General features: G+C 33.3%; 5 protein-coding genes across 10 annotated transcripts in view; 3 read left to right on the top strand and 2 right to left on the bottom strand.

The window, feature by feature from the left end:
• Positions 1-11,351, top strand: part of LOC106616148 (serine/threonine-protein kinase GL21140) — a 55,673-nt gene extending 44,322 nt beyond the window's left edge. For all 4 annotated transcript variants that reach the window (XM_036359792.2, XM_036359789.2, XM_014232661.3 and 1 more), the window contains 7 exons: positions 6,409-6,933; positions 6,998-7,097; positions 7,155-7,511; positions 8,356-9,046; positions 9,124-9,269; positions 9,339-9,488; positions 9,567-11,351. In XM_036359792.2, coding sequence (XP_036215685.1) covers positions 6,409-6,933; positions 6,998-7,097; positions 7,155-7,511; positions 8,356-9,046; positions 9,124-9,269; positions 9,339-9,488; positions 9,567-9,836 — 2,239 coding nt within the window. In that variant the 3' untranslated portion in view covers positions 9,837-11,351. The remainder of the gene's footprint in view (positions 1-6,408; positions 6,934-6,997; positions 7,098-7,154; positions 7,512-8,355; positions 9,047-9,123; positions 9,270-9,338; positions 9,489-9,566) is intronic.
• A 1,319-nt stretch (positions 11,352-12,670) lies between these two features.
• Positions 12,671-19,088, top strand: lt (vacuolar protein sorting-associated protein light). Its single transcript, XM_014232052.3, has 15 exons — positions 12,671-12,860; positions 12,924-13,046; positions 13,110-13,283; positions 13,341-13,461; positions 13,539-13,737; positions 13,801-13,955; positions 14,014-14,200; positions 14,274-14,414; positions 16,898-16,966; positions 17,041-17,442; positions 17,513-17,699; positions 17,761-17,994; positions 18,049-18,175; positions 18,253-18,356; positions 18,418-19,088. Exons 1-15 carry the CDS (start codon positions 12,831-12,833, stop codon positions 18,718-18,720), a joined length of 2,556 nt encoding a protein of 851 aa, XP_014087527.3. The 5' UTR covers positions 12,671-12,830; the 3' UTR covers positions 18,721-19,088.
• On the bottom strand, positions 14,934-16,767 carry beta3GalTII (beta-1,3-galactosyltransferase 6). 2 transcript variants are annotated; one of them, XM_014232069.3, is made up of 2 exons: positions 16,639-16,767; positions 14,934-16,580 (listed from the first exon to the last, which is right to left on the bottom strand). In XM_014232069.3, exon 2 carries the CDS (start codon positions 16,327-16,329, stop codon positions 15,160-15,162), a length of 1,170 nt encoding a protein of 389 aa, XP_014087544.2. In that variant the 5' UTR covers positions 16,330-16,580; positions 16,639-16,767; the 3' UTR covers positions 14,934-15,159. The 2 variants fall into 2 exon arrangements, with proteins under 2 accessions (XP_014087544.2, XP_069963231.1); XM_070107130.1 differs by having other exon boundaries at positions 14,934-16,572; positions 16,639-16,732.
• A 215-nt stretch (positions 19,089-19,303) lies between the features above and the next one.
• RpL5 (ribosomal protein L5) lies at positions 19,304-21,000 on the bottom strand. The gene is made up of 4 exons (XM_014232081.3): positions 20,842-21,000; positions 20,404-20,667; positions 19,852-20,289; positions 19,304-19,593 (listed from the first exon to the last, which is right to left on the bottom strand). Exons 1-4 carry the CDS (start codon positions 20,842-20,844, stop codon positions 19,402-19,404), a joined length of 897 nt encoding a protein of 298 aa, XP_014087556.1. The 5' UTR covers positions 20,845-21,000; the 3' UTR covers positions 19,304-19,401.
• Positions 21,001-21,217: 217 nt separating this feature from the next.
• LOC106616226 (protein-associating with the carboxyl-terminal domain of ezrin) lies at positions 21,218-24,482 on the top strand. Of its 2 annotated transcripts, none has more exons than XM_014232809.3 (5): positions 21,218-21,289; positions 21,415-21,657; positions 21,720-21,905; positions 22,108-23,685; positions 23,745-24,482. In XM_014232809.3, the coding sequence occupies exons 2-5, from the start codon at positions 21,454-21,456 to the stop codon at positions 24,093-24,095; spliced, it is 2,319 nt and encodes a 772-aa protein (XP_014088284.3). In that variant the 5' UTR covers positions 21,218-21,289; positions 21,415-21,453; the 3' UTR covers positions 24,096-24,482. The 2 variants fall into 2 exon arrangements, with proteins under 2 accessions (XP_014088284.3, XP_014088277.3); XM_014232802.3 differs by having other exon boundaries at positions 21,244-21,355.
• Positions 24,483-27,105: the final 2,623 nt, after the last annotated feature.

Genomic DNA, 27,105 nt, shown 5'->3' with positions numbered 1-27,105 from the left:
TTTTATAGGGTCTTCGACGTTTCTTTCTGGGTATTACAAGCTTTTTACTTAATATACCCTGTTCAGAGTATAAAAATTAATTATATGTATAAGTGTATTCAGTTATACAAAAATATAAAGGTTTAGACATTATTTTCTTAAAACAAAACTATTTTCTTTTTAATTTTTAAGCTTTCTTCGTATTTAGAACGATGTATTTTCTTATTTCAGGGCATGTCTGCATTTGTAATGCAAACTCTGTATTAGAGAATCTTAGAGGTGAGGCCTAAGAAAGTCCGCAGATACATTTAGTTTGGGCTGGTCCTTAATATTTTTTGCTCGTTTGTTTTTGCTTAAAGAATTTCATTAAACTTAAGATTACTTTTGTGAATTTTACGAACAATTTACTATTTTCCAATTTAATGTTATTTAATTTAATGCGGCGCCAGGAAATCTTCAACATTATTCAAAAATGTTCTATGAAACCCGTTCCAGTTAAATTACCACAACTGTACGCAAATATAATGATATGGAAGAGAGCCGAGTCTCTATGACCTCAAACAATTTTTCGCCACTACCTTTTTGTCCATTCGCCATTTAGCGGCTAAATGCTATCTAAAGTGTGAAAAAACGCCATTCACTAAAGAAAAATGAAAAATCTCACCTACCTTCTGCCAGTCGGTTAACGAATGAGACCAATATGGGTGCGTCTTTTGCATGCGCGTTAAACGTAAAAATGGCATGAAATTCGTTAAAAGCCTTAAGGTTGTAAGTCTGTTAATCAGTGGGCTTTTGCCGACTACCTAACTACCTCCATATTTCTGGACTACTGCCGATTGCTCTACATACATTTTTACTTTCTTTTTTACACTGATATTTTTGCGCTTATTCGCATTACATTTGTTAGTACGCTCATTCCTTGGTTGCATTCTTTCGTCTCCGTCATTTCGAGGCGTGACTATATAGAAAACCATCAGTTAATAAATATTGTTGAAAGTGCAAATTAGGACACTGGGCGCGTAACGCTTTACAATACTGACGTTCTTGTATAATTATAAGATGGTGAGACTGAAAGGCACTTTTAGCTACGTAATGTATACTTTGTAGGAGCAAACATTTAATGTTGGTTTATAATTTCGCTACATTCGACGTTCTAATTTTGTGCTGGTGCCTTCATAAACTGCCGTCAGTAGTTGTATATGCCATGAGAATACTGAAAAAGGTGCGTTCTGTGGGCAATGTAAATATACTATGTATATGCATATATATGTATATATATAATATATGCTTATGTAATTATTTCTAGCCGTTAATTTAGAAGAGTAAGCTAAGGATGCCCCGGAGTCCAGTAGCTCCTGCGAAGCGTGATAATACACATGTATGTACACATGTTTATTGAGGTAATCACTTGCTGAAGAAGAATGCCTCACTTTTACCGCTATATGACACACTTTATTGGAGGTATATTTATTTAGTTCTTATTAACAGACATATACAACTTGTATGTTCGCAAAAGAACACTAGGTAGGCTAATTAATCCCGTAAAAAAGACTAAATATTTTTCGAGTTACACGCGATCTCCGACGAAGCTAAAAAAAAGATTCGCCACTCCGCAGTGATTCCTGGTGGATGAAAAGTTAAAAAAAAAAATTCCTAAAAAATATTCTTAGTACAATGATCTACAGTCGAGAAAAAATATCTAAAATTGACCAAATGGCGTCATTTAAAAAAAAGTTGAATTTTACGTAAAATTTTGGTATTTTCCCATCTGTCAAAATTCGGTTTTGTTCAGATAGAAGAACTGGTAGCTCATTGTATGGAGACCTAAATACAGAAAAAAGTTAATAGTTATCGTATCATTTGTCTCCGATTAATCACTCAAGCAATTTTGAAAAATGTTGTTTTGAGAAAAACTCGCTTAAAGTTGCTTTAATGGAGCTGATTGAGCTAACCGGCAACAGTATAGAAGGTTGTAACTGAAAAAATATTTAAAATATTCATTTAAAATTTTATTATGGTATTTCGAAAGGTAAATATAATATATAGCATTGTGTTACGCAGACCTTTTCCAGCATTGCATATTCGCACCATCCTTAATATTCATAAAATTAGTGGCACATACTTATTTTATTATATTTATTTAATTTATTATAATTATGCAAACACGCTTCTCTCTTCTGAAACACCTCCAACTATATCAATTGACATATATGTATATATGTATATATATATATCTACATACATTATTGGGCTTTCTTTATTGCAAAAACACATATGTAAACTAGGTGTGCGTTAATATTCCATTAAGCTGATTATCATCGTCGTCCAACACTGTCATTTTACATGTAAATTGTTGCCTTTGTAGGTCCTTAGAGAGTTTGATGAACTTAAATGAGGTCGGTTCAAACTATGTAGTAGAATTTTAAACCAAAATCGAAAAATGCGTTGGGAAATGTGTGGATTTTTGTTAGTATTTTAGAACAATATCTATATTCAGTGCGCAAAAATGACGTGGTTTTCAAGTATGTCACATATATACGTAGGTTCAAGTTATATCCATATGAATTTGAAAATTCCAAAAATCGATTATTTTTTGCATGTATGTATATAGAACTTATTGTATATATATTTGAGAATATACGCCGAAATTTTTAAGTTGATCCGGCAGATAGTTTCGGAGATATAACTCATTTTGTAAGAATATTTCAAATTAGTGTTGGCGACTCTCGAAACTGTAAATGCTTTGTCCAAACGCTCTTTTCAGAGTTGGTTACACACAACCTTCTTAAATATATTTGTGACGTTATGACTACTGATAATATTGTAATTTCGATTTTTTAAGCCACACTGAAGTGTAAATTTAGAAAAAACGTCTGATTTTTGGTTAGACGCCATTTTGTCAAAATCTAAATGTAAACTTGTCCTTCGATCATGACCTCTATTCATCAATATTTTTTTTTTCTTAAATTTTTTGGATTCAAAATAATTTCAAGCAAAAAAATATTCCTCACCGCCAGGAATCTTTTTTCGGAGGTCCTCCTCGAGATCGGCTACGGGATCAAGTGAATCCAAATAAAATGATTTTCAAAAAAAATTATAAAAAAGCGGAGTTTTTATCACTTGCAACTGGATACAATAACCCCTTAAGATAGTTTTAGCAATGCCGTGGAAATCACCGATGTATTTTGGTATTTTAAATTGAGATTGGTAGATTACGGAGTATCATATTGTACAAAGATACCTACATTTTGGCGCATTCATAAAAAAGTTTTTAGAAAATATTTATATATTACACCTAGTGTAATGTCTAAAAAAGGCGATTTTTGGGAATTAAAAAAAAAATACTGTATCAATTTTTTTGCGTTTTAAAAGTTAGGGTATATTTATTCATATTTTAAGAATACACAATAAAAATTTTTAAGAAAAAATTAAATATTTTTCGAGTTACATGCTATTTTCAATGGCGCTCAAAAAAAGTCCTCCAAAAGTCATGAAACCTAAAAAAAAGTCTCAACTAGTAGATATTGACCGTAAAATGACCTACGGTCTAAAAAAAAAACAAAATTGGCCTGGCAAAATTGGGTTTTTGTTCAGATAAAAAAACTGTAACCTACAAGTATGTATGGAGAAAAATATACGGAACATGCAGAAAAAAAGTGATAGTGATCAGATCATTTGCCTCCGAGTAATCATTGCAGCAAATTTTAGAGAAAAATGTATTTGAAGATAAACTGATCTAGCTCCACATTAGGTGTCAGTAGCTCAAAAATTATTTGAGATATCGATTTGAAAGTTTAGTATGTTATTTTTAAAGGAATCGATTTTTTTTTAATTACACACAAGGTGTGCCCCTTTATTTCAAGTAAGGTCCAACCTAACCATTATCCGTGTAAACTCAACATCACGCGATAAAAAAAAAATCTGAATCGAAATGCAGCAAATCGTACCAAAATGTTCCTAATACCATTAGGAGTCTCATTTTTTATAGTTTCGCAAATATCTTTGTATGCATATTTGCAATTAAATCAACGCTTTTCATTCAGCATCGTTTTTATAGCTTCTAATTTATATGGTGTGACTTTTCAAACACACAATATAGCCCAACAATTTGCCAAATATCCATACTTTGTTGCTGAGTATGTGTATATTTTATGACTGCAATAAAACCGTTTGTGCATACAAATTTACATTGCCATTCAAATTTTATAACTTGATTACTGTGATTAACTGCAGGCGTTATATTTTTGGACGTTTTAATAAAAAAAACGAACACACACACATATACAAACTAATTAAACGGCGAATGAAAGTGCTGTTAATTTAATAGTGAATATTCATGTATGTGTATTTCATATCGATAACTTATGTATGCGCATTTACGATGTGTGTTTTATAACGTAATAAATTATCTATTGCAAAGAGAGAAGAAAATTTTCGATTACTAATGAAATATGTACTTAAAATGTATATATGGGGAAAATATGAGTATAATAACGCCGATAATAGGACGCCCTCCCTTTGCTTTCATATCAATACTCTGATGATGACTGATTCTCTCAATCATTGTGTTGAAAATTCGCTTGATTTCAACGCAAGTATTAGGTGAAAGTATTGTTAATAACTTTACACACATATGTGTACACATATATGCATTCAAATAGCTAATTTATGTAACAAGCACTTGCAATTAGTCTTATTAAATTTCCTTTTTGACTATATTACAGCATTGTTTTGCCCGCAGACAGCCTGTCTGCAAGCGCATTTCACCTACAAATACCCACCCACGTTTTGCCAAACCTGTTTGTGCGATTTTCAGTGCAAAATTATTATGTGCACGCATAATTTAAAAATAATACCTATACATACTTCAATATGTTATATTAATATGCCTACGTAAGCTGTCGTCATAGTCGAGTACATTTTCTTTACTCATACATAAATATAATATGTCTGTATGTGTATACGTACAAAAAATTTATTAAGTTTGAAAAATGAGGGGATATGTTAAAGTGGTAAATTTCCCAGTGAAAATTTGGTTTAAATATATTTTTTGTTTAAATAGTGAAACAAATTAATTTTATTTTGTGAGGAATAATAATACTAATTTTTCAACAGAAAGCCATTTTATTTGCATTATGAAGGCAATTAGTTATTTTAAAAAGTAATTGAATAAACTCAATGATCACAAAAAAATTAACTAGTCTTAATTTTTTTAACATAACGGTATTTATAATACGAATACTATTGTATGCTCGAAAACATTACCTCCAACTAAAATTCTTAGTTTTTTTTTATTATCAATACAAATACCCTAAAGTGTACCTAATACCTAATACCTCACTTAAACAATTTCTTTTGAAAGTAGGTAAGAGAGAATTGAATTTCTCTCATTCGAACTTTATAAAAGTTGTATTTGAGTGTCATAAAAATTTTATATTGAAATATTTATATGAAATATCGGCTACTAGGCAAATTTTCGGAATTAATTTTTTCAATAAGGCTTTTATGTCGACGCTGATTCTAAAAATCAAAAACAAAAAAGGAACTTAATCTACTTGCTTGTAATGTGGGATATCTTAAAATGTGTGCTCCCAAGTGTTTAAGCCTTCATCTCGCATAAGCGGGACAATTTTGGTAATAAGTAACTGTTGAGATGTTGCCATCTCGTCTTCTTCCATACATCTTCTACAGCTCGCATCCAGTAAGATTCTTAATCGAACAGCATGAACGAAGATAAAGCAATGCCCTACGGCTACTAGCCCCACAGAGTGAATAGTCACTTCTCTGAAGGAGGATGCACTCCGGAGCAGTAAATCGACCGCTACTTTTATGGCAGAGCTCCTGACAATATTTCCTTCCACCATCCTTTCCTCCTAGCTTTGAATCATCCTTAAAAAAAGCCCACTTCTCCAGCGGCTTCTAGCTCTACCATCCCACAACTGTATAAGTAAGAAATCTTCTCTGCACACAATATTTCTTTAAACACCTGAGTACGAACTCACTTCAAGTATTCTAAGTATTTTATCCAACTTATTAAAAGTAATTTGTTGCTAATGTATTTTCCACGATTTTAAGTGTACGACGCTAATAAACACTCATTTAGTTGATAAAAGAATTTAAAAAATATACTAGATAAAGTGAATAAGAGATTTATATTCGTTTATACATAATATGTACATACACTAATAACACATATTTTATGACAACAATTTACACAAATTCTTAAGCAAAAAAAACGTTGCACACACCACTACACTGTGCTAAAATTATTAAAATTATGTCGGTTTTGCAATGTACCTTTGCTGTTGTACATATACTTGTAAACTTATAATAATCAACCATTGCCATTTTTAAAACCAGTTGCTTATAATGACAGTAAATGAAACAAGTAACTAAACTTCTTTATCTTGTTATTTTTATATTTTCTAGAATGGAAGTTCAGACGGTGAATAATCACCTAAACAATTCCCTCATATCACCGCCAGGCTTGTCACAATCACAGCAAGCGCAACTGAATAACAGTATCATCACACTTAGTCGCAGTAACAGTCCGGCCAGTTCGAATTCAGAAATTGAAAAAGAGTTGCAAGATTTGGATTTAAATAGTTCGCTGAATAGTGGCAGTGTCAGTTTGGGTGCCGATCTCAATTGTAAATCGAATGGTTCGTTAAGCGGTGCCTCCACTACCAGCTCGACAACGGGCCTAACAACGTCAGTGACCACCGCAGCCGCTGCAGCAGGTATAAAAACAACTTCTTCTACCGAAGCCTTAATCAATGGCAATGGTGCTGACGCTACAAATACAACAATTAACACCTTAGCAGTGTCACAGGTGAAGAAGCGTATTTCTAGCAGCCGAACACCAACACGTAAAGCGAGACGAATAAAATTCTATCGCAATGGCGATCGTTTCTATCCGGGTATTACCATTCCAGTCTCAAATGAACGTTATAGGCAAGTGAAATCAGCTTTTAATATTTTATTGAAATCTTTTTATGTAATTGATAAATGATTACAGATCATTCGAGAGCCTTTTTGAAGACTTAACACGTTTATTAGAAGATAACGTAAAAATTCCAGGGGCTGTGCGCACCATTTATACCATGTGTGGCAAAAAGGTCAGTCGTTTACTCGTCTCTTTAAACTATTTACATATTAATTTTTTATTTTCTTAGATCTCCACTTTGGACGAACTCGAGGACGGCCAAAGTTACATTTGTTCCTGTAATAATGAGAATTTCAAGAAAATCGAATACAACACCTCCTCACAACCGTTGGCCAACTTAACACTCTCCAACAAGACAAACAATCGTTTGTCCAAAGCTTATCGTCCATCATCACCGCTTAAGAATGGTACGGCCACTTACAATAGCGGCGGTGGCGGCGTAGCTGGGGGTGGCGTAACCGGTAATGGCACAAATGCAACAGCTGGTGCCACTAATGGCAGTCCAGTACTTAAACTTAGCGAACGCGACCGTGTAGTACATCCCCGTATTGTGACACTGATAAGAAACGGCACCAAGCCACGAACTGTAAGTGAAGCTATTTATTTTGCAATTAATTTTATACCCTGAAATGGATATAATAAGTTTACCACACAGTTTGTAACACCCAGAAGAAAAGTCGCAGACCCTATAAAGTATATGTATAAATGATCAGCCCGACGATGTGGATCGATTTAGCCATGTCCGTCTGTATATATGCGATATATGCGAACTAGTGTCGCAGTTTTTGAGATATCGTTCTGATATTTTGCACACGCCCTTTTCTCCCCAAGCTGATACTAATTTGTTGGAACCACCTATGTCAAACCGCTATAGCTTCCATACAAACTGCTCGATCAAAATCAAATCCTCGTATGGAAAATCTTTTCATTTGACAAGATTAGATTATTAGCCAAGTCACTAAGTTTTTGAGGTATCGATCTGAAATTTTGCATGCGCCCTTTTTCTTCTTTTTTATTTGACTAGATATCTGTACAAAATTTATCATGGATTATTATCTAAAGCACCGCTACAATCTCTGAACAAATTGTTCAGATTGGACCTGCCATACAAACTGACCGATCAAAATCAAGTTCTTGTATGAAAAACTTTCTTATTTGGCAAATTATATTCACGAAATTCGGTATGCACAGGCAAAGTTACAATCTCCGAACAAGTTGTTCAGATCGGAGCACTATAGCTGCTATTTAAGCTGTCTAATCAAAATTAAGATGTAGATCTTTTAATACCCTTAAAGCTATAGGAAAGTATCTGTGAAGGGTATTACTGCATCGGTGCAGCCGTAGTTAATGTTTTTTTGTTCTTTTTTTCTTCAAAAATTTTTTATTTATTTTTACATACATTACACCGTTTTCATCATGTTTGTTTATAGATTATGCGCCTACTGTTAAACAAACGCAACAGTCCGAGCTTTGATCATGTATTAACCGCCATCACGCAAGTGGTACGCCTTGATACAGGTTATGTGCGCAAAGTGTTTACGCTCTCTGGTAGCCCGGTTGTACAGTTGGCCGATTTCTTCGGTCCCGATGACATTTTCTTTGCCTATGGCACAGAACGTGTTAATAATCCAGATGATTTCAAACTTGAACCTGACGAACACAAAGCCATACAGGCCATACGAAAGTCCCTGCGTACAGCCGGTACGACTTACAAAGGTCCCAAACCTAAAATGCCAGTAAAAAGTAAAAATCTAAATAGCGCAAAACATCAGCAAAATCATCAACAAGAACCGTGTGATCAAATTGTTGACGAAGATTTGGCCGCGTTAAATGAGAGCGGCATCGATGCAAGCGAACTGCCTGGTGTAATACGTGAACGTTACGCATTGGGTCAGATTATAGGTGATGGCAATTTCGCTGTTGTATTAAAGATCAAAGATCGGCATAGCGGCTTGCCATATGCGTTGAAAATCATCGATAAAAGCAAATGTAAAGGCAAGGAGCATTACATCGATGCTGAGGTGCGTGTAATGAAGAAATTACAACATCCACACATTATTTCTTTAATCATGGATGTCGATCAGCAAGCGAATATGTACTTGGTGCTGGAGTATGTAAGCGGTAAGTTAAAAAAGTAAAACTTCTTTTTTTAAGAGAATATTAATTATATGTATTTTATATTTCTATTTCGTGCGTAGGTGGTGATCTTTTTGATGCTATAACACGTGTAACACGCTTCTCTGAGAATCAGTCACGTGTAATGATTAAGCATTTGGCCTCCGCCATGGCCTATTTACATTCCATGAGCATTGTGCATCGTGACATCAAGCCCGAGAATCTATTGGTAAGCTCGCTTTTTACATACTCGTATAGTTTAAAAATGTGCTTTTATTTGTTCACTTAAATAATACAGGTTGAGCTGGATGCCAATGGCTATGTAACTGAACTGAAATTGGCTGATTTCGGTTTGGCATGTGAGGTAACTGAACCATTATTTGCTGTATGCGGCACGCCAACTTATGTTGCACCAGAAATCCTAATGGAAACAGGTTACGGTCTAAAGGTAAGTTTCGAACGCGCTTTTTTCAACATATTTACGCAATGTTTGATATTAATTTTTTATACAAACATTCTTTTGCAGATCGATGTTTGGGCTGCTGGTATAATACTTTACATCTTGCTTTGCGGCTTTCCACCATTCGTTTCGCCCGACAATCAACAGGAACCGCTATTTGATGCCATTATATCCGGTGTATATGAATTCCCCGAACCTTACTGGTCGGACATTGGTGATGGTGTACGCGATCTCATTGCTAACATGCTGCAATCGGATCCCGAAGTGCGTTTCACCAGCGAGGATATATTGGATCACTACTGGACATTGGGTGAATGTAATGATTATAGCAGTTGAATTGACTGCCTAAATGCGTTGAAATAACGGGTGGGAAAACGTTGCAAACAGCAAAAACAAGAATGTTATGATCACATATTAGGTCTATAGCTAGTTTAGGAAGCTGCTTGTTTGTCGACGTAAACACATATATAAATATATACATACATATAGGTTTAGTTTCTGGGGGCGTAGTTTTAGTATTATGTATTTAATTGCTTATTAAAAATTATATTTAACGAAAATTTATTTATATGCGGAAAAGAAGAAAAGAGCAAAACAAACGAAATTATTGAAGAGTTTTATAGGCGTTATAAATTATTGTCGCAAATCTTTTAAAAACGCCACACATCAATTAACAGCGACTTAACTAAATACATTCATTATACATACACACACATAAAACACGAACTTACATACATATATATACACATGCGCATATATGTATGCTTAAGTATTTTATTAAACTATAGTATTCATAGTTCTTGCTTCAATATGGGCAAAATTAAAGCACATTTATGAAAGTGGTGGCAAAATTTATTACGCGCGATAAATAATTAAAAGGATGCGCTAATATCATACGAAAATCTCCTCGCCTGCGCATTAGAAAGTCAGTGGAAATATCACTGTAAAAGCAAAATTGTACGAATTCAAAAAACAACAAATCGAAACGCTAACGAAAAAAACACCAACTTATTAGTGTATATTTTTTATATAAATATTTTTTACGTAAATTTTAATTGGTTTTTATTGTAAGAGACATCAACTCTCTGTCCCAGGCTGATATTTTCCACAGATCTATCTATTTTATCCACTTTGTGTATTATTTTCTACCTATGTTAAAATGTTTATTGTTAGTGCTACTGCGATAAGGGTTAGTTGTATTATATTTTTATGTTTTTTCTGTTGTTATATATTTTAATTTTCATTTTAAATGCAAAAAAACATGTCCCTTAAAATGCTATTTAACTACTGATTAGAGTTTTGTATGCATATATGCTTATTAAATTTGAAATTTTAAATAATAATTTAAAAGATAAGAATTGTATTATTTTATATATTTTAAAGTATTTGTTTTTCACAACTTTGCACCTTACAACACTGCTGTGCTTTCAAGGTTTGGTTAGCGATTTTTTTGCGAATTATTCGCGAAGTGTATAAATTAGTGATTAACGAAAAAAAATATAAAAAAATAAACGCTGCTACATTTTTGAGAATATAAATATTTATGAAATGTTTACAACACTTCTAAATCGTTTTTAAAAGTTCGACGATATATGTGCATTGTATGTGACCTATTTTATGCCGTAATTCAAATTGGTTAAAAGCAAAATTTTTCATTCCTTTTCTACAACTAATCACGAATATGTGTGTAAAGGTAATAGTTGCTAGGTTCAGACATCGATTTTCAAGAATAATCCGCATAACTTCTTGGTTAGTGGTAAAAGAAGGAGATATCGAAATAAGCTAACTAAGCAGCCCTCAAGTATATACATGCCGCATTGCTGTTAACATTAATCAATATAATTTAAAATAATTAACCGTTGTTTTAATACCGTGTAACTACTTTTATAATCTACTTTTTACCCAAAAAATGTGTATATTCACAAAATTCAATCGAAACACCTAATATAAAGCAACTGATAATAAAAATCATATTGGTCACAATTAACATTTTTAGTATTGTCACACAAAAAGTCCATTTTTTCTTATATCTTCATACATATATGAGTGCATACTGTACATGGCTACTTCATACAATTAAGTAGTGCACACATTTCTTTTTATTAGTATTTCAAAAAAAATAATAAAAAAAACAACACAGTAGCGAAGAAATAAATTATAAATAGCAAGTAAAAAAAAGATACATAATACATATTTATAAACGTTTATTGTATTTTGAAAAATGAAATTTTACATATACATACATACACATAGAATATATAGAGCGCTACGAAAAAATAAAAAAATTTAACGAAGCAAAGTTATTAGAAAGTGCTAAAAAAACTATTTAAATCAAAAATAAAGGAAATTACAAAAATGAAAAAATGGCGTTTTATTTACATACAAATTAACTGTAGACCAAGATATATAATTTCTAAAATAAAATAAAAAGTAAATAAATGCATGATGAAAGCCCTTGGATCAGAAAAAGCAAATAGCAAAAATTGAAGGAAAAATAATGTATGGGGGACCTGAGATCGGAAAGAGAAAGTGGCGTGGCATGGTTGAATTTTCAAGAATTAAAAACGGTTTATCTCGATTTATGGTAAAGCTACGGTTCCTGAGGAAAAAAATTATATGGCAAAGTTGTAGGTAATGTAAAGATCAACAACTTTTGTATTAACACTTTTTTCTCATAACCTTAGATCTGAAAAATTTATATAACATAGTTTTTGGTTTTTTATCTTTTGCATTTTTTTATTTGGTGTAAATTTATCTTTTAGATCCCAAATACACTGTAACTTTTCTTTATTTAAAATATTTAATTCACCTTTTTATTTTGACTTAATATCGAGAAAAGACCCCAATTTTCAATCAAAAATACTCACATCATAATGAAACAAATATGTACCGGCTGTTAAAAACAAATTTAACTTCACCAAAAACGTTTTAAATATGCTGGTATAAAATCAATAATTCCACTCTAAGACAATATTTTGAATATCAACGAAATTGTAATAAATTTTATAATATTGAAATAAGTTCGAAGTTTTTTAGGCAAAAAAGTTGGATATCTCAACTAAATTACATACGTTGGTTATAAGGGAAAAATGTGAAAAATACCTTAAAAGGGCAAAAAGCCAAAAATGCAACATTGTTGCGAATTTCGTAAACAGCTGATTGATTGAGATATTTGACGTGAATTTTGTTTTGATCCAACAAAAAATAATTTTGGTAGTTTTATATATAAAATTAACTGATGATACGTTAAATGGTGCAAAAATAAATAGCAGAGTATTTTTTATAATCACAAAAGCGTTTCACCAAAACTCTTCTTTTCCTAACTTCACTATGGCAGAACAGGAAGCTGTTAATAATAGTGTAGGTGAAACATGTAAACATTTCAACTGCAAAAGGTTTCACATTAAAAATAATAATTTTTAGGATACAGAAACAGAAAGCACTGAGGATGAAATTGAACCGAAGTTTAAATACCAACGTATTGCCAATGACCTAAGAAAAATTTTAAACTCCGACGTGGTCACCTGTAGTGCGGTGCACCCAAAGGTTTGGGCAATAATATAAACTTTTTATCTTATCATCTAATAGCTATGCCAACTTTTCTTATAGTTTTTGATATTTGGCACTTTTTTGGGGCGTGTCTATATATTCGATCATCAAGGCAATTCGGTAACATCACATCTCTCAGATGGACCGAATGATTTTTCACATACTGTTGCAGTCAATCATATTGATGTAGACGCAAAAGCAGAATATGTGGCCACCTGCTCAGATGACGGAAAGGTTGTGTAAAACAAATTTCAAAATGTTTTGGCAAATATTTTTAATATAATATTTCAGGTGAATATTACTGGTTTATTTAGCGACGAAAGCAATCAAAATCTAAAATTTGGGAAATCGATAAAAGCAGTGGCACTCGATCCAGATCCCAAGGCAGTAGCTGGTAAAAGATTTGTCATTGGTAAGCAGAATTGGCATAGCAAATAGCTTAGTGAAGTGAGAATAAATTGTAAAATATATATATATGATACGCCTTAGGTGACGACAAGCTCACGTTATATGAAAGAAATTTTCTGAAAAAATTAAAAACAACCGTATTATCCAGCGCCGAAGGTTATGTATTATCCGTTTGTTGGAATGATTCGTTTGTCGCTTGGGCAAGCTATCTGGGTGTGCGTGTCTATGATCTGAATGAAAAGTGCTCGTTAGGTCTTATGAAGTGGGAAGAGCCTGTTAAGTAGGATATTTAAATATTCCTTCTCACGGTGATTATTGATTAATATTTTATAATTAATTTCAGCGCACGTTTAGAGAATTTCCGCTGCAATTTCCGTTGGTCAAACGCTACTACATTGCTAATAGGTTGGGTCGATACAATAAGAATTTGCGTAATACGTAGACGAAATTCAATAGAAGTGGCTTCCAGGGATTTACCCGGCTTTATAGTTGATCCAAGTAAATAAATTGATATGCAATATCTACATGGAAAATCATTTTTTTTTTATTATTTCAGTATCAACATTTCAAACCACTTTTTACATTTCTGGCCTGGCACCACTCACCTCCAATCAATTGGTTGTGCTGGGTTGTCCAAAAGAGAAAGATGGAGAACGAAAGTCGTTGCGGCCCGTACTATGTGTTATGGAGTATAAATTAAATAGCAGTGAAGAAATTTGCACTGATAGTCTCTCATTGCGTGGGTGAGCATAAAACTCGGAATTCTCATTGTAACCAAACAATAAAAAATAATATGCAAATTATTGTTAATTGCAGTTATCAAGAATATACCGTCAATGATTATAATTTAGGATGTATTATAGAAGAAAACCGCTACTTCATTGTTGCACCAAAAGATATAGTTGTTGCTAGTCTATATGAAACAGATGATAGAGTTAAATGGCTTGTGGACCATCGGTAAGTGTTTTTTAACTTTTCACATTTTTTATAGTATATAACTAGCAGTTTTACAACATGGGATGGTATGGTACCTGTACAATATATATATAGACCCTATAAAGAACACATATAAATGATCAACGTGATGTGCTGAATCAATTTTGCTATGTCCCTCATTACATAAGCAAACTAGATTTTGAGATATTGATCTGAAATTTTGCACATATCAATTTCTCTCCAAGAAGCCGATCATATGTCGAAATTGCCACTATCGGACCACTATATCATATAGCTGCCATACAAATTGATTGATCAAAATAAAGTCCTTGTATGGAAAATTTTTTTATTTGACAAGCTATCTTCACAAAATTGGACATAGATTATTCTTTAAGAAAGTGCTACAATCTCCAAACAACCTGTTCAGATCGAATCACTATATCATATACTTAGTTGCCACTGAAATACGAAGCGATCAAAATCAAGATAAAGATTTGTTTACACTCTCCTTTGTTAGTAGAAATGAGTCTTTCAAGGGTATTATAGATTCGGTAAAGCAAACTAAACAACAGTTAACACAGTTTAGCTTGGTTTTTTTTTATTTATATTCGATATTCATTTTCTATTAAGTATTCACTAGAGACACGAATTTTCTAACTACTATCTACGGTGCGTTTTATGCTCGTATCCGCTTGCATATATTTATAAAAAAGATGTGCTAAATATTATTCGCTGCTATTGTATGCTGAATTTTGTGCTTACGAGTTTATTTTACGAATGTATCACAGCATTTATCAGCCGATTTCGTCCAATCATAAAAATATGGCCTTAAAGATGTACTTTGTTCATCGTCTTTTTCATCCTCTTTGTCACCTCTGATACAAATGCTACCATCGTCAATTTGCTGCATTTCTTCTTCATTAAGTTTGTGTAACACAATATGATAACGTCGACATTTACGTGGTTTATATTGTGTGTCGAAACGTGGATCATGTCGGCGATACACATATCGAAACGGCGCCACCCACAAACCCATGGAAATATCCTCATTCGTATAGGCGGAAAGGAATTGTGCATTTGCTGAAATGTGTTCACAGATTTTTCGTGAAATTACATAACCGCCACCCAAAGCATAGGTTATATAATGTGTTGATAGATGGTAATTTAAATCACGCCACTTCCCCTTTGCCTTTACATTGGCTCTGCCGAGAAAGTAGCCCCAATATAAAGCTGGCAGCGGTTGTCCATTGTATTCTTGCGTTTTACGTACCAATTTTCGATCATACGATATCAGTTCATTAAGCAAAATATCCAACTTTACGTATGTATCGTCGTCCGTTTTAAGTAGATAACTGTATTCGTAGTGATGTGTGAGCGCTTCTATAGAGTGCAACATCTTTTCAGTTAAATTTTCAAAGTTGTCCTTTAGGCGTGGCAAAAGCAACATATCACCATAAAGTTTCTGTTCACGGTCCAATTCTGCGCGTAAACCAGCCGGCATATCCGCCGTACCAATAGCGAAGAAATGTTTGATTTTAATCATTCTACGTGTTGATTCAGGATTATTTAGATTGTTATCGTACCAATGCAGATACGCTGCCAAACGATTCGATTGATCGGACACTGTCTCCATTTGCAAATGACCACTCTCGTCATATTTGGGCATGTAAACTAAATTTTCAGGGTAGTAAGTCATATCCAATGGCTGTCCGAGTCGCAACCAAGTTTGACGCATTGTTAATCGACGATTAACATTTTGTGGCGCTGTTGTAACTAATATCATAAGGAAAATTTCCGGATGTGGATCAATTCGGCTAACACCGCTTTTATGTGTCAAGCATTTTTCGGCGTTATTCAGCATATTACTCAAAAAGCAGCCAAAGAAAAAAGCTACCATTGCGGTAAAGAGTGTTATTAAATTATTCATACGCCTCATTTTGTGTGTATGAACAGTGCTGGAAGTCTTGAATTCACGCTGCGTCTGGCGTGTTTGGTGTGAACGTGCAGTTGGACGAATAATTTTGAAGCTTTAAGTGCAACTGTAGTTGGTAAAAGTCAATTAAACTATACTCGCACTGTGCCCGGGTGCCTGGTCCTCCAATTCATGTATTAGTATGTGTGTGTGCAGCAGTAATTTTTTGACTCAACCTTACATGTTGCGCACAAATTGCATATACAGCTATTCAACTGAAAAATAGAAAACATTACTTAGTAAAAATAATTTATATTATAAATTACTACATACCGATACATAAAACTATTAAATATGCGTTTACAATACGCGCTGTGACAAAATCTACTTGCTACCGATTTTTCCATTTGTTTTATTGCCAAAGTAAATATAGCGTTGCCATGTCGATGGTTTATAAGTATTTACGTACAACACTTTACTTCCGCTGTAGACGTCTGTAAAAGGCGCAACACTGTTAAAGGAAATAAGAATTCATATCTATACATATAACAATAATATATTTGGTATTTAACTGCATTTTCCTATATTATAGAAAATTCGAGGAAGCAATGGAAGTGATATCGACACACGGCGGCAGTTGGTCGTTGCTATCAGTGGCCAAGTACATACACATGCAGATTTGCTTTTAATTTCAATTGTTAAGTTTAAAACCATTCTTTTTAATGAACCCAACAGATTATATATAAATCATTTATTGGCGCTGAATCAATTCGACGATGCTGCGAAGTTGTGTTTACGTGTTTTGGGCAATAAAAAATCACTGTGGGAAGAAGAAGTATTCAAATTCTTTGAACGTCATCAGTTACGTTCGGTTAGCGCTTATCTACCTACCTCCGATGATTGTAAACTTGATCCGCATATTTACGAGTTGGTATTATATGAATATTTGAAGCACGATGCCAAAGGATTTTTAAATCTTATTAAAGAATGGCCATCAAACTTATACAATTGCGCGGCAGTCATTAATGCAATACACGACAATTTCCGTAAGCAAAATGCTAATGAATTGTTGGAAGCATTGGCCATACTCTATTTGCATCAGCGCGACTATGAGAGTGCATTGCGAATGTACTTGAAGTGAGTTGACAATCATAATTTTTTTTACAACACTTCTAAATTATTAATTTTACATTATTTTTAATTGCAGACTACAAAATGCAGATGTTTTTGAAATGATACGTCGTTATGATCTCTATGATGCTACACATAAAATGATTATACCACTTATACAGCTGAATCGTGAGCGTGCCTTTAAAGTTTTATTCGAAAAGAATAAAATTTCACCGGAAATTGTTGTGCAGCAATTGGAGCAAAATCAAGAGTATTTATATTGGGTGAGTCTGTATTCTACAATACAAAAAATATATATATACTAAGTACGCGTTATTTCTATAGTATTTGGATGCTTTAGACAAAGTGGATAAAAGTGGTAAATACCATTGGAAATTAGTAAATCTCTATGCGAAATATGAGCCGGAAAAGTTATTACCATTTCTAAAACGTTCCAATCACTATCCAATGCAAGAAGCTTTGGATGTTTGCAAACGCGAATTATTCTATCCTGAGATGGTATACTTGTTGGGTCAAATGGGCAATACTATCGAGGCCTTAAACATAATTATTGAAAAGGTAATGAATAGCAAACGCATTTTACTTATTATATACAATGATACTATCTCGCAGATCCAAGACATTGAAATGGCTATTGAGTTTTGTAAGGAGCACAATGATTCGGATTTATGGAATATACTGATTGATGAGTCAGTGAAAGAGCCTAACATTGTATTGAAACTCTTGGATGGCATAGTTGGTATGTTTTCTTCCTTTAAAAAAAATATCACACATATATATAGATATGTTTGACGAAATGTTAATAATTTTTGATAGACTACGTCGATCCGGTTGCTGTTGTTGAGAAAATCAAACTTGGTCAAAACATTCCCGGCTTGCGCGACGCCGTCGTAAAACTTTTGTGGGACTATCGTTTGCAGGTATGTGTACTGAGTTGCTAATCACTTTTTGCACACCACTAAAGCGTTATTTCCTTTTTAGGTTCAAATTCGCAAGAGTGCACAAAAAATTCAATGGGAGTTTTATTATGAGCGTCATGCCAGAGTCGTGAAAAGACAAAATCGTGGACGTTGCATTCCTTCGTCAGAGCGGTGTTTGATATGTAATCGTCCACTCATTAGCATGAATGAACACATTCCACCCCTTAATGATGTTGTGGCTTTCTTATGTGGCCACGTTTATCATACAAACTGTGTGCCTGGTGGCCCTGACAATGAGCACTGCGAACTTTGTAATCCTAGCGATTTTAACAAAGAAGAGGGCTTTGCACTGCTTTTAGAATAGAAAATTTTCACAAAAAAATATATATTATTTCAAGACCATTAAGTTGATAATTAAACCAAAACACCAAATCGGTGACGCTGAACTTATTTAAAAAGACTACGACTATAATAATTAACAATTAATACTACTTTTTGTTAACGCAATATAATATTCGAAAAAGAATCTTCCTACTTAATTTAAGCCAAAAAGCGAAAATTCTATACAATGTATTATATTCTTGCAGTAAATAAGCATAAGCAAGCCTCTCTCATGTTATCTTGTTAATCTAACCCATTTCTCCCAATTTTTGACCACAACACCACAATAGAGCATACCTTTTGTAAATATATGCAGTTTATTATTTTTTAAATAAAGCTTTTTATATGCAATTTTATACTATTTATTTGCAAAATTATATTGCGAACATATTGTTTTTGTTGTAGCCGCAGAAAGCATTCCTGTAGTAATTTGGAGTAATGCTGCATTTCGCTAACGTATACCTAACTGTCATGGGACGACAGCATTTTAGACACCTACAACAATCCTATACTACAAGTAAACGGGTGAATTTTTTTAAACTAGGCATCAATTAAATAACAACAAATTTTACTGTAAATAAAAGCCTATATTATTATCATAATAATAATAGAATTTTAGAGAAAATTATTTCAAATTTTTTCCCACAAATCCGCTAAAACTTATTTAAGCTTCAGACTCGGACTTCAGCTTGGCAATATAGGCGGCCTTGTGTTCAGCAACCTTAACCTTACGCTGTTCATTCGTGAGTTTCTTAGCATTCCACCGTTTCTTGACAACTCCGCTCTTCTGGTCCTTCTTCTTGTGGGTAGGATCAGAGCGAATAGCTTGGTGGGCTTTTTTGTAGATAGTTTCAAGCTGTAAAAAAAAATAGTTATTTTTAGTAAACGACGCGCAACATAAACACAATAACTAAAATTATGTATGTAAACAATGTGTGACCATAACAGGAAATATATCATATTGAAATGATAGATTTCGAACACAGGTCCCTAGCTTTTAATGTGGTCCACTTTTGGCACAGCCAGCGTCGTGGGTAACAAGACACAGCGGTAATTTTGAAAATGGACGTACATGTTATATTGTAATACACTAATAAAACACACGTATACTCACATCATCAGCACGGATTCCCAATTTGATGTAACGGCTGAATTGGCGTTTGAAGCTCTCTTCATCGTTTTCTTCAAGGGTGCGCATGTAATCGGCAACATGTTGACCGAAAATGTGAGCACGATGTACATCAGCATTGAAGTTTTTAGCCTCAGCATTGTAGCCAGGGAAACGCTTCACGGAGTGTGGGATGTTCAAACCACCATCAACAGCACCCTTCATGGCACCGAACACACGAGCACCAGTGGTTGTACGTGCAAGACCAACATCCAAGTAGCAACGGAAAGCGCCTGGACCTTCATCGACAGGTTCAACATTGTATTCCTCACCTGTCACCTCAGTGCAACCACCATAAAGGGTATCCAGACCCAATTTGTGGAGAATGCGACGAGCAACCAACAAACCAGTACAGTATGATGCAGCATAGTTGGTCAAACCGACCTGTAACATAAAAACAAAAATGTATTAATACCGAACCTTATATCAACAATAATAACTAGCACATAACCTCATTTTCCACCGTTTTCAATTAAACGGAGATTAAAAATTGCTTACCTTAACGCCATACTTGGGTAACTCATGGGAATATGCAGCGCACACAACACGATCACCTTCAATTCTAGCATAAGCGATTTGTACGGTGATATCCTTGTTGGACAGACGTACAATCAAACGATATTTGGGTGTGTTGTACTTATTTTTGTCTTGGAAGATCAAACGTTTCCTGGCATAGTAATCAGTTTTACCCTCACGACGCCTGCGGAATTTGACTTGGTACCGCTTGAAGTACTGCTTATTCTTGACTACTTTAACGAAACCCTGCAAATATGTAAAATCTCTGATTAGCCACACACTCTTATTTAGTTTATGATACGATTCTCAATCAATGATTTTCAAAACCATCTGCACAATTTTTAAAAAAATTTTATTTCATTCATGTTCACTGAAATATCGCGGTAGTACTTTCCACAGAATTTTAATTTATTAACTCACCATTTTTACGAATTTTAATATTTAATTTACACCGACGTGATATACGCGATGTGTTCACACGTAGGTGAAAGAAAAAAGAAAGGATGAAAGAAGAATGAAAGGGATGACAATATAACTTATTATTTTGACAGAACGGAAGCAAAAATTAAAATACTAAACTCAGCCAACTTCGTTGAATGGTTACAGGGTTGTAATTCTATTAAAATACATATATATTTTATTCAAAGCATTGTTTTTTCTCAACAAGTTAACTCTATTTAGTTTAAATTTAAAAATATAAATAACGTAATATTATACTTATATATGCATTGCTAAAACATATTGACTTTCAAAATTTAGTTAACAAAATTTGACTACGTTTCTAACAGCTGTTTAAACGAGTCTCGAACATATAGTTCACAAACATAATACAAATGTCAAAACTGAAGTGCATCTATTGTCAAATTGTGTATGTGGAAAGATTTTAAATCTAATTGTATACCGATAAATTATAATGAAAAAATATTAAATTGAAGTAAATGTATCAAGAAAAAGTAAACCTATTAAAAATAATAATTAAATAATTGTGCATAGGCTTTTGTGTGAGGTGGCGTTACCGGCAAAGCTAAAGTGATGGGCAATGATACCAGCCGTCTAAAGGGGTTAGTAATTGATAAGAGTTCTGTGGAAGCAAACGACTTCTGGACGCTATACAATGCCGAATCACCAACAACCTCGAACGAAGATGGTCGACAACTACTTTCAATATTTCAAGGTGAAGCGGTAGTGAATGGACAATTATGGGTAATACAGGTGCCATTGGAACGAGCTATAAAGGTAAAACAACAATAATAAAAGTGTAAAATGAATACTTTCTAAACTATATTACCAATTATTAGAATTTGAAGATATATCGGCATCCATATATATTAAAATATGTGACTACTTGGGAACAAGGGGGCCAAAAGCATTTAGCTACAGAAAGAGTACGCCCTTTAACTATGGTATTATCCACACAAAGCAGTTTACAAGTTTGCCTTGGATTACGAACAATTCTCTGTAGTTTGATTTTTTTGGTGGAGAAGGTGAGTTGATTTTCATGTTTACTTGATTTTCAGTCATAAAGCGGTAACGTTGTTATCACTGCTGTTCAAGAAAAATCATATAAACAATTTAAATTCAAATTTTTTTCCTACGTATTTTGGTTATTGTTTTTTAACTTGATTACTTGAAATATGTGGTATAATACTCATATCATGTTAATATCTTATCAAAATAATTCCATAGGCTATGGGACGCCATCTCAACATATGCATCTCATCAATTTACGTCACAGACAATGATAGCTGGCGGTTAGCTGGCTTTGAATATGTATGGAAGCATAAAGAGATTACAAAATCATTACTAGATTTAGTGAAAACATATCGATATTCTGCTGCAGTAGATGCCAATGAGCATAAAGACAATAGTAGCGATGCTATTGAGCAGTTTGCCTTTGCAACACTATGTGAAGAAGTATTGAATAAATGTAGCAAAAAGGAGTCCACTGAAACACCACATGCGCAAGAGTTTCGTAGTTATTGTGCCACCCACCTAAAACACAGTAATGTCCAATTGCGACCTCGCCTCTCGGCAGTACTATTGCATCCATATTTCAATCATGAATTTGTGCTTATACATTCCTTCTTATTCGAACTGCCCTTAAAAGGTATACAAGAGAAGCAGGATTTCTTTACCGGACTTATCGATCGTTTACGCTATTTCAATGAAGAAGTTGTGGGCGCTCAATTAGCTGCAGATCTACTTTCACGCATGGTATTACTTGACCCCACAGCACAGTTGTGCGTTACACCGTATGTGTTGAAAACGAAAATCGACCACTCGGCGGCATTATTTTCCAATCACACATACCAACGATACATCATGCCACATATAAAGAAAATGTTTCGTCTGCGCGATGCGCAAATACGTTTAATATTACTCGAGTATTTTATGGAATTTGTACGCTTACTTTCAAAAGACGAACTTCTAGAGTGCATACTACCTTATTTGCTAGAAGGTATGAATGATACGAACGATGTGTTAGTTGCGAAAACATTACGTTGTATGGCGGATTTAGTACCAATACTTGGTGCGTACACGGTAATTGGCGGAAATCGTACGCGCATCTTCTCGGATGGGCGTCCACAAGCAGCCGTTTCCGATGCCACTACACATTGGGTGGAACCACGTTCGATTACGCCTGTGTTGGGTAACAACATAGATTACATGGTGTCGGATAGCCCATTGCCGGATCACGTGGACTTAAGTAGCAGTTTTAATTCACTGCCGCAGGTCGAATTGAGCGAGCACTCGGATATGCCACCGCGCTTAAGTCCAGATGGTGGTGAAGATAATAAAAGTGTTGTTATTGCCGACGGTGCAAACGGCGGAATATGTCAACAACAAGTAAATGATGTGGAGAGTACTAACGAAACGATAGAGGAGCCAGAAATTCTAATCAATGCTGACGCCGTGAGCTTAATTAATCAAAGTGTTAATCAAATTATAAATGATAGCTTGGATATATGTCTAAATGAACCAACTGCGAGCACAGATGATTTTGAAAAGGCAACAATTAATGGTTTTCACAGTCGTAACGTTGTTGAAAATAGCGATGAGGACGAAGAGTGGTCTGATTGGGAAACCGATGAACTACAAAAACTGAACAAAACCACAGACGCTGATTCGTCGCCTTCTGCGAATGCAATGCAAATAGCCACGCATACACTTTCAACCACACTGCCTTTGAATAGTGTTGAAGATGCAGCGTTGCAAGCGAAATCTAAAATTGCTAGCGAAATCATAAAGGATAATAAGTTAGAGGTAACAGACATATAAAACTTATATTATTACACCTATTTACATGTATTTCTTTAACACAGGCAAGTAGTAAAGAAGCACGGAAACTGAAAATCAACGATGATCTCAACGCCTTCGACATCATTGTGCAAAAGACAGCGTCAATAACGAATGAGAAGAGTGCTGAGTTTGACTTCTTTAAAGACATGGAACCCGTTATCGAATCAAGAAGCAGCAAAACAATGGAAACAGGGATTTCAACCACAAATTCAACTACAAATACAACGAAATTGCCAAATAAAAATGAAAATGAAGTTATAGTGATCGATAGTAGTCGTTTTGCTGCAGCGGCAATCAATGCGGATGACACAGCTGCCGCTGGTGATGGCTGGGGTATGGACGATGATGATGTGGAGGACGTGTGGAAGGAATAGTATGAATATATTGCAGTGTAGGAAATGGAAACGTAATGTCACTGCCGTACTTCGGCAGTTTACAACAAAGTTATAAATGTCAACACAACTTGTTAAAATTGTTCATATGTTGCTTTTGTATTTAGATCAAATATTAATGTGCCTGTAAAAAAAGTGCACTGATATAATTTGTCAGTTTAAAATAATTCATTTTGGGTGGTATTTCCACAGACCAATTTTATTGGAATTTGTAATATTGTTTGAAAATTTACGGTAAAGTAAAAATATTACACCCACACATAAAACATTGTTGTAGATACCTCCATGTTAGTGCAGTAAAGTGATTCTAAATAAGAATATTAACTATGAACTTGAACAATAAAAAAAAATATTAACAATGGCAGTAAATTGGTATTATACCCTGACAAAAAAATATAACGTGTTTTATCTAAACTGGAAATCGTATCGTAAAAAATTGATATTCGAATCTAATTTTAATTGGAGTGTTGTGGTATCAGGTTTGCAAATAATGCATTAAATAATAATTGAATTAACATTCGAATTAAATTTTTTTATTTTATCATCTCGAAAATCTTAACAAAAAATATTTTTTAAATTTTTATCCCAAATACCGAAAAAAACAAATTTAATCCCAAATACCGTATTGAAAAATAAAAAAAAGTTAATAATAAATACGAGATTGGAAAATAAAAAAAAATGTGATGGCAAAAACCGCATTAAATTCATATTTAATTTTTAATCCCAAATTCAATACGATATAAATAAAAAAGTTTAATTCCAAGCATATAATTTAAAATAAAAAAAAATATTTTTTAGAATTGACATTTTTTACGTTTTCGCACTTCGTGTTCTATCATTTTATTTTTATCAATTTTTAATTCTGATTTTAGGAAATCAATTTTTACTATAAAATTAAAAAATGAAATTGTAAGTTTTTAATCCAGGATGTTGGTTTTTTAAAGATTTTAAGTAAAAATCCAACATCCTAGATTAAATGTATAATATTCATTAACATTCTATTTCTTCTTCTACATACTTCTGAATTACAAACAAAAAAAATTGTTGCATGTACGAATATGTATGTATGTATGTATATCGAATGTATGTACATAAATTTAAGAAATTCTCCAAAACATTTGAAGATAAATCGGCAAATAGTTTCGGAGATATGAACGTATTAGTAAGAATTAGTTTACATGGTGTAATCGTCTTCGAACTTTCAACGCGTTTTTCTCGAAACCCTGTTTTTAAAGTCGGTGAGTAAAATTTCTGCCAAACGGCTGAATCGAACGATTTGAAATTTTCACACTACTTATATATTTTTGTTGTTAGGTAATAATCGCATGAATAAGATTTTTGTTAATAACTTCTATATTTTACCCACTCTGGGGTGCAAGTTTGATTGCACAAAAATTAACAGTTTTTTTGAAGCCGCCATTTTGTCAAACATTAAATTTTGATTTTGCAATTATAATTTTTTTTTTTGTTTTTGGATTTGCGATTATTTTTAGCGGAAAAATCTTCCTTACCTCCAAACACGTTTTCTTGGAGGTTCTCCATCGGCTACAGGATCAAGAAATTACAATAAAAAAAAATTTAAAATGAATCGCCGATTATTTATTTCAATTAAATTCTGTAACTGTACATTATTTTTAAGATATTTAGTAAAACACTTCGCAGTTTTAATTTTTCTCTCAAATACTTTAGTATATTTCATAAATGTGATACTTTTAAATAATTTGTAATTTTTTGTTGTTTTAGTTTTCTAAAAAGGTTTTATGTTGCGCATTTCAATTATTTTTATTCATTATACATACATATGTACATATGTACATACTTCTTTGTGTGATCTTTGCTATAATAATCGATTTTTCGAAAAATTTTATCAAGTTGTTTTAGACATTAGCTAAACGCTTTATACATACATACACTTGTATGCAGCACTACTGTTTTTATTTTTTATTTTATAACTTTTTTTCGTAATTCATTTTATGTAAATTTACGTTTCTCATGTTAAAATTTGTTGAAGTGTATTTTTTTTTGTTTTTGTTATTTTGTTTATCATTTTTGCGCTGCTACAAAATGAATGCAGTGTATTGACATGAAAAATATTGTCATGCGCCTACGACGATACTAATTAGCAGCATTCAATACGAATGGAATTTTTGGTGATCGAATTGTGCCTTTGGTACACTGTCTGCTAAAAAAAATGTACATATACACATATATGCTTATAATTGTTTTCAATTTAAGTCGTTTAAATTGTCTATGTTTATATATGTATATGCATACTACTCGATTTTGTATCATTAAAAGTGCTTATAGTGCCGCGCATGTGCACAGTGTGACCAAATGCTCAAAAACAATGCATCTGTAAGGGGTGAGTTGCCAGCAACAGTCTCAATCAATGATTTTTTGTTTTTACATTACTAATGATTTTTCGCTAGTTGCAAACTTTATATAGATTCATGCCGTTCACTTGGCTGTGCATACGTGTGCAGCTGCGCATGTGCTTGTGTTCGCATTATTTCCTAAATCTAAATCAGCAGCAAATACTCAGGTGCTCGTGTATAATAAATACGAGTTGATTTTTTTCGTTGAGTGTAAATGTTTTCATGCAAAACTTTTAATTTATTAAACAATGTATTGTATCTCTCTGTATGAATTTTCTCAAATTTATTTTTTTCGCGCAACAATTTTTATGAAAACTTTGTATTTGCGAAATATGCTATTTGGTATTTTTTCGTATATCCATGCGATTCGTGAGTGTATTTAAATTTAAACTCATCAATAATATTAATATTTCAGAAAATCCGAAAGCATTGCAGCCTTTTGACTAGAAATTGCACTGAAAACAGTAAACGGCATATTTTATTACTTCTTTTATGTAAAATTTTTAGTACAATTACAAATGCTTGTGTTAATATGTCATTTGGTTCTAAATTATTTAAAAAAATGTCAAGAAAAACAACTTTTTTTAATAAAAAAAAATAGAATAAATAAATGCTAT

This window comes from Bactrocera oleae, chromosome 3 (assembly GCF_042242935.1).
Source record: "Bactrocera oleae isolate idBacOlea1 chromosome 3, idBacOlea1, whole genome shotgun sequence".
Lineage (NCBI taxonomy): Eukaryota > Metazoa > Arthropoda > Insecta > Diptera > Tephritidae > Bactrocera > Bactrocera oleae.
Note: the sequence above shows the minus strand (reverse complement) of the source record. Positions and strands in the feature narration are given on the sequence as shown.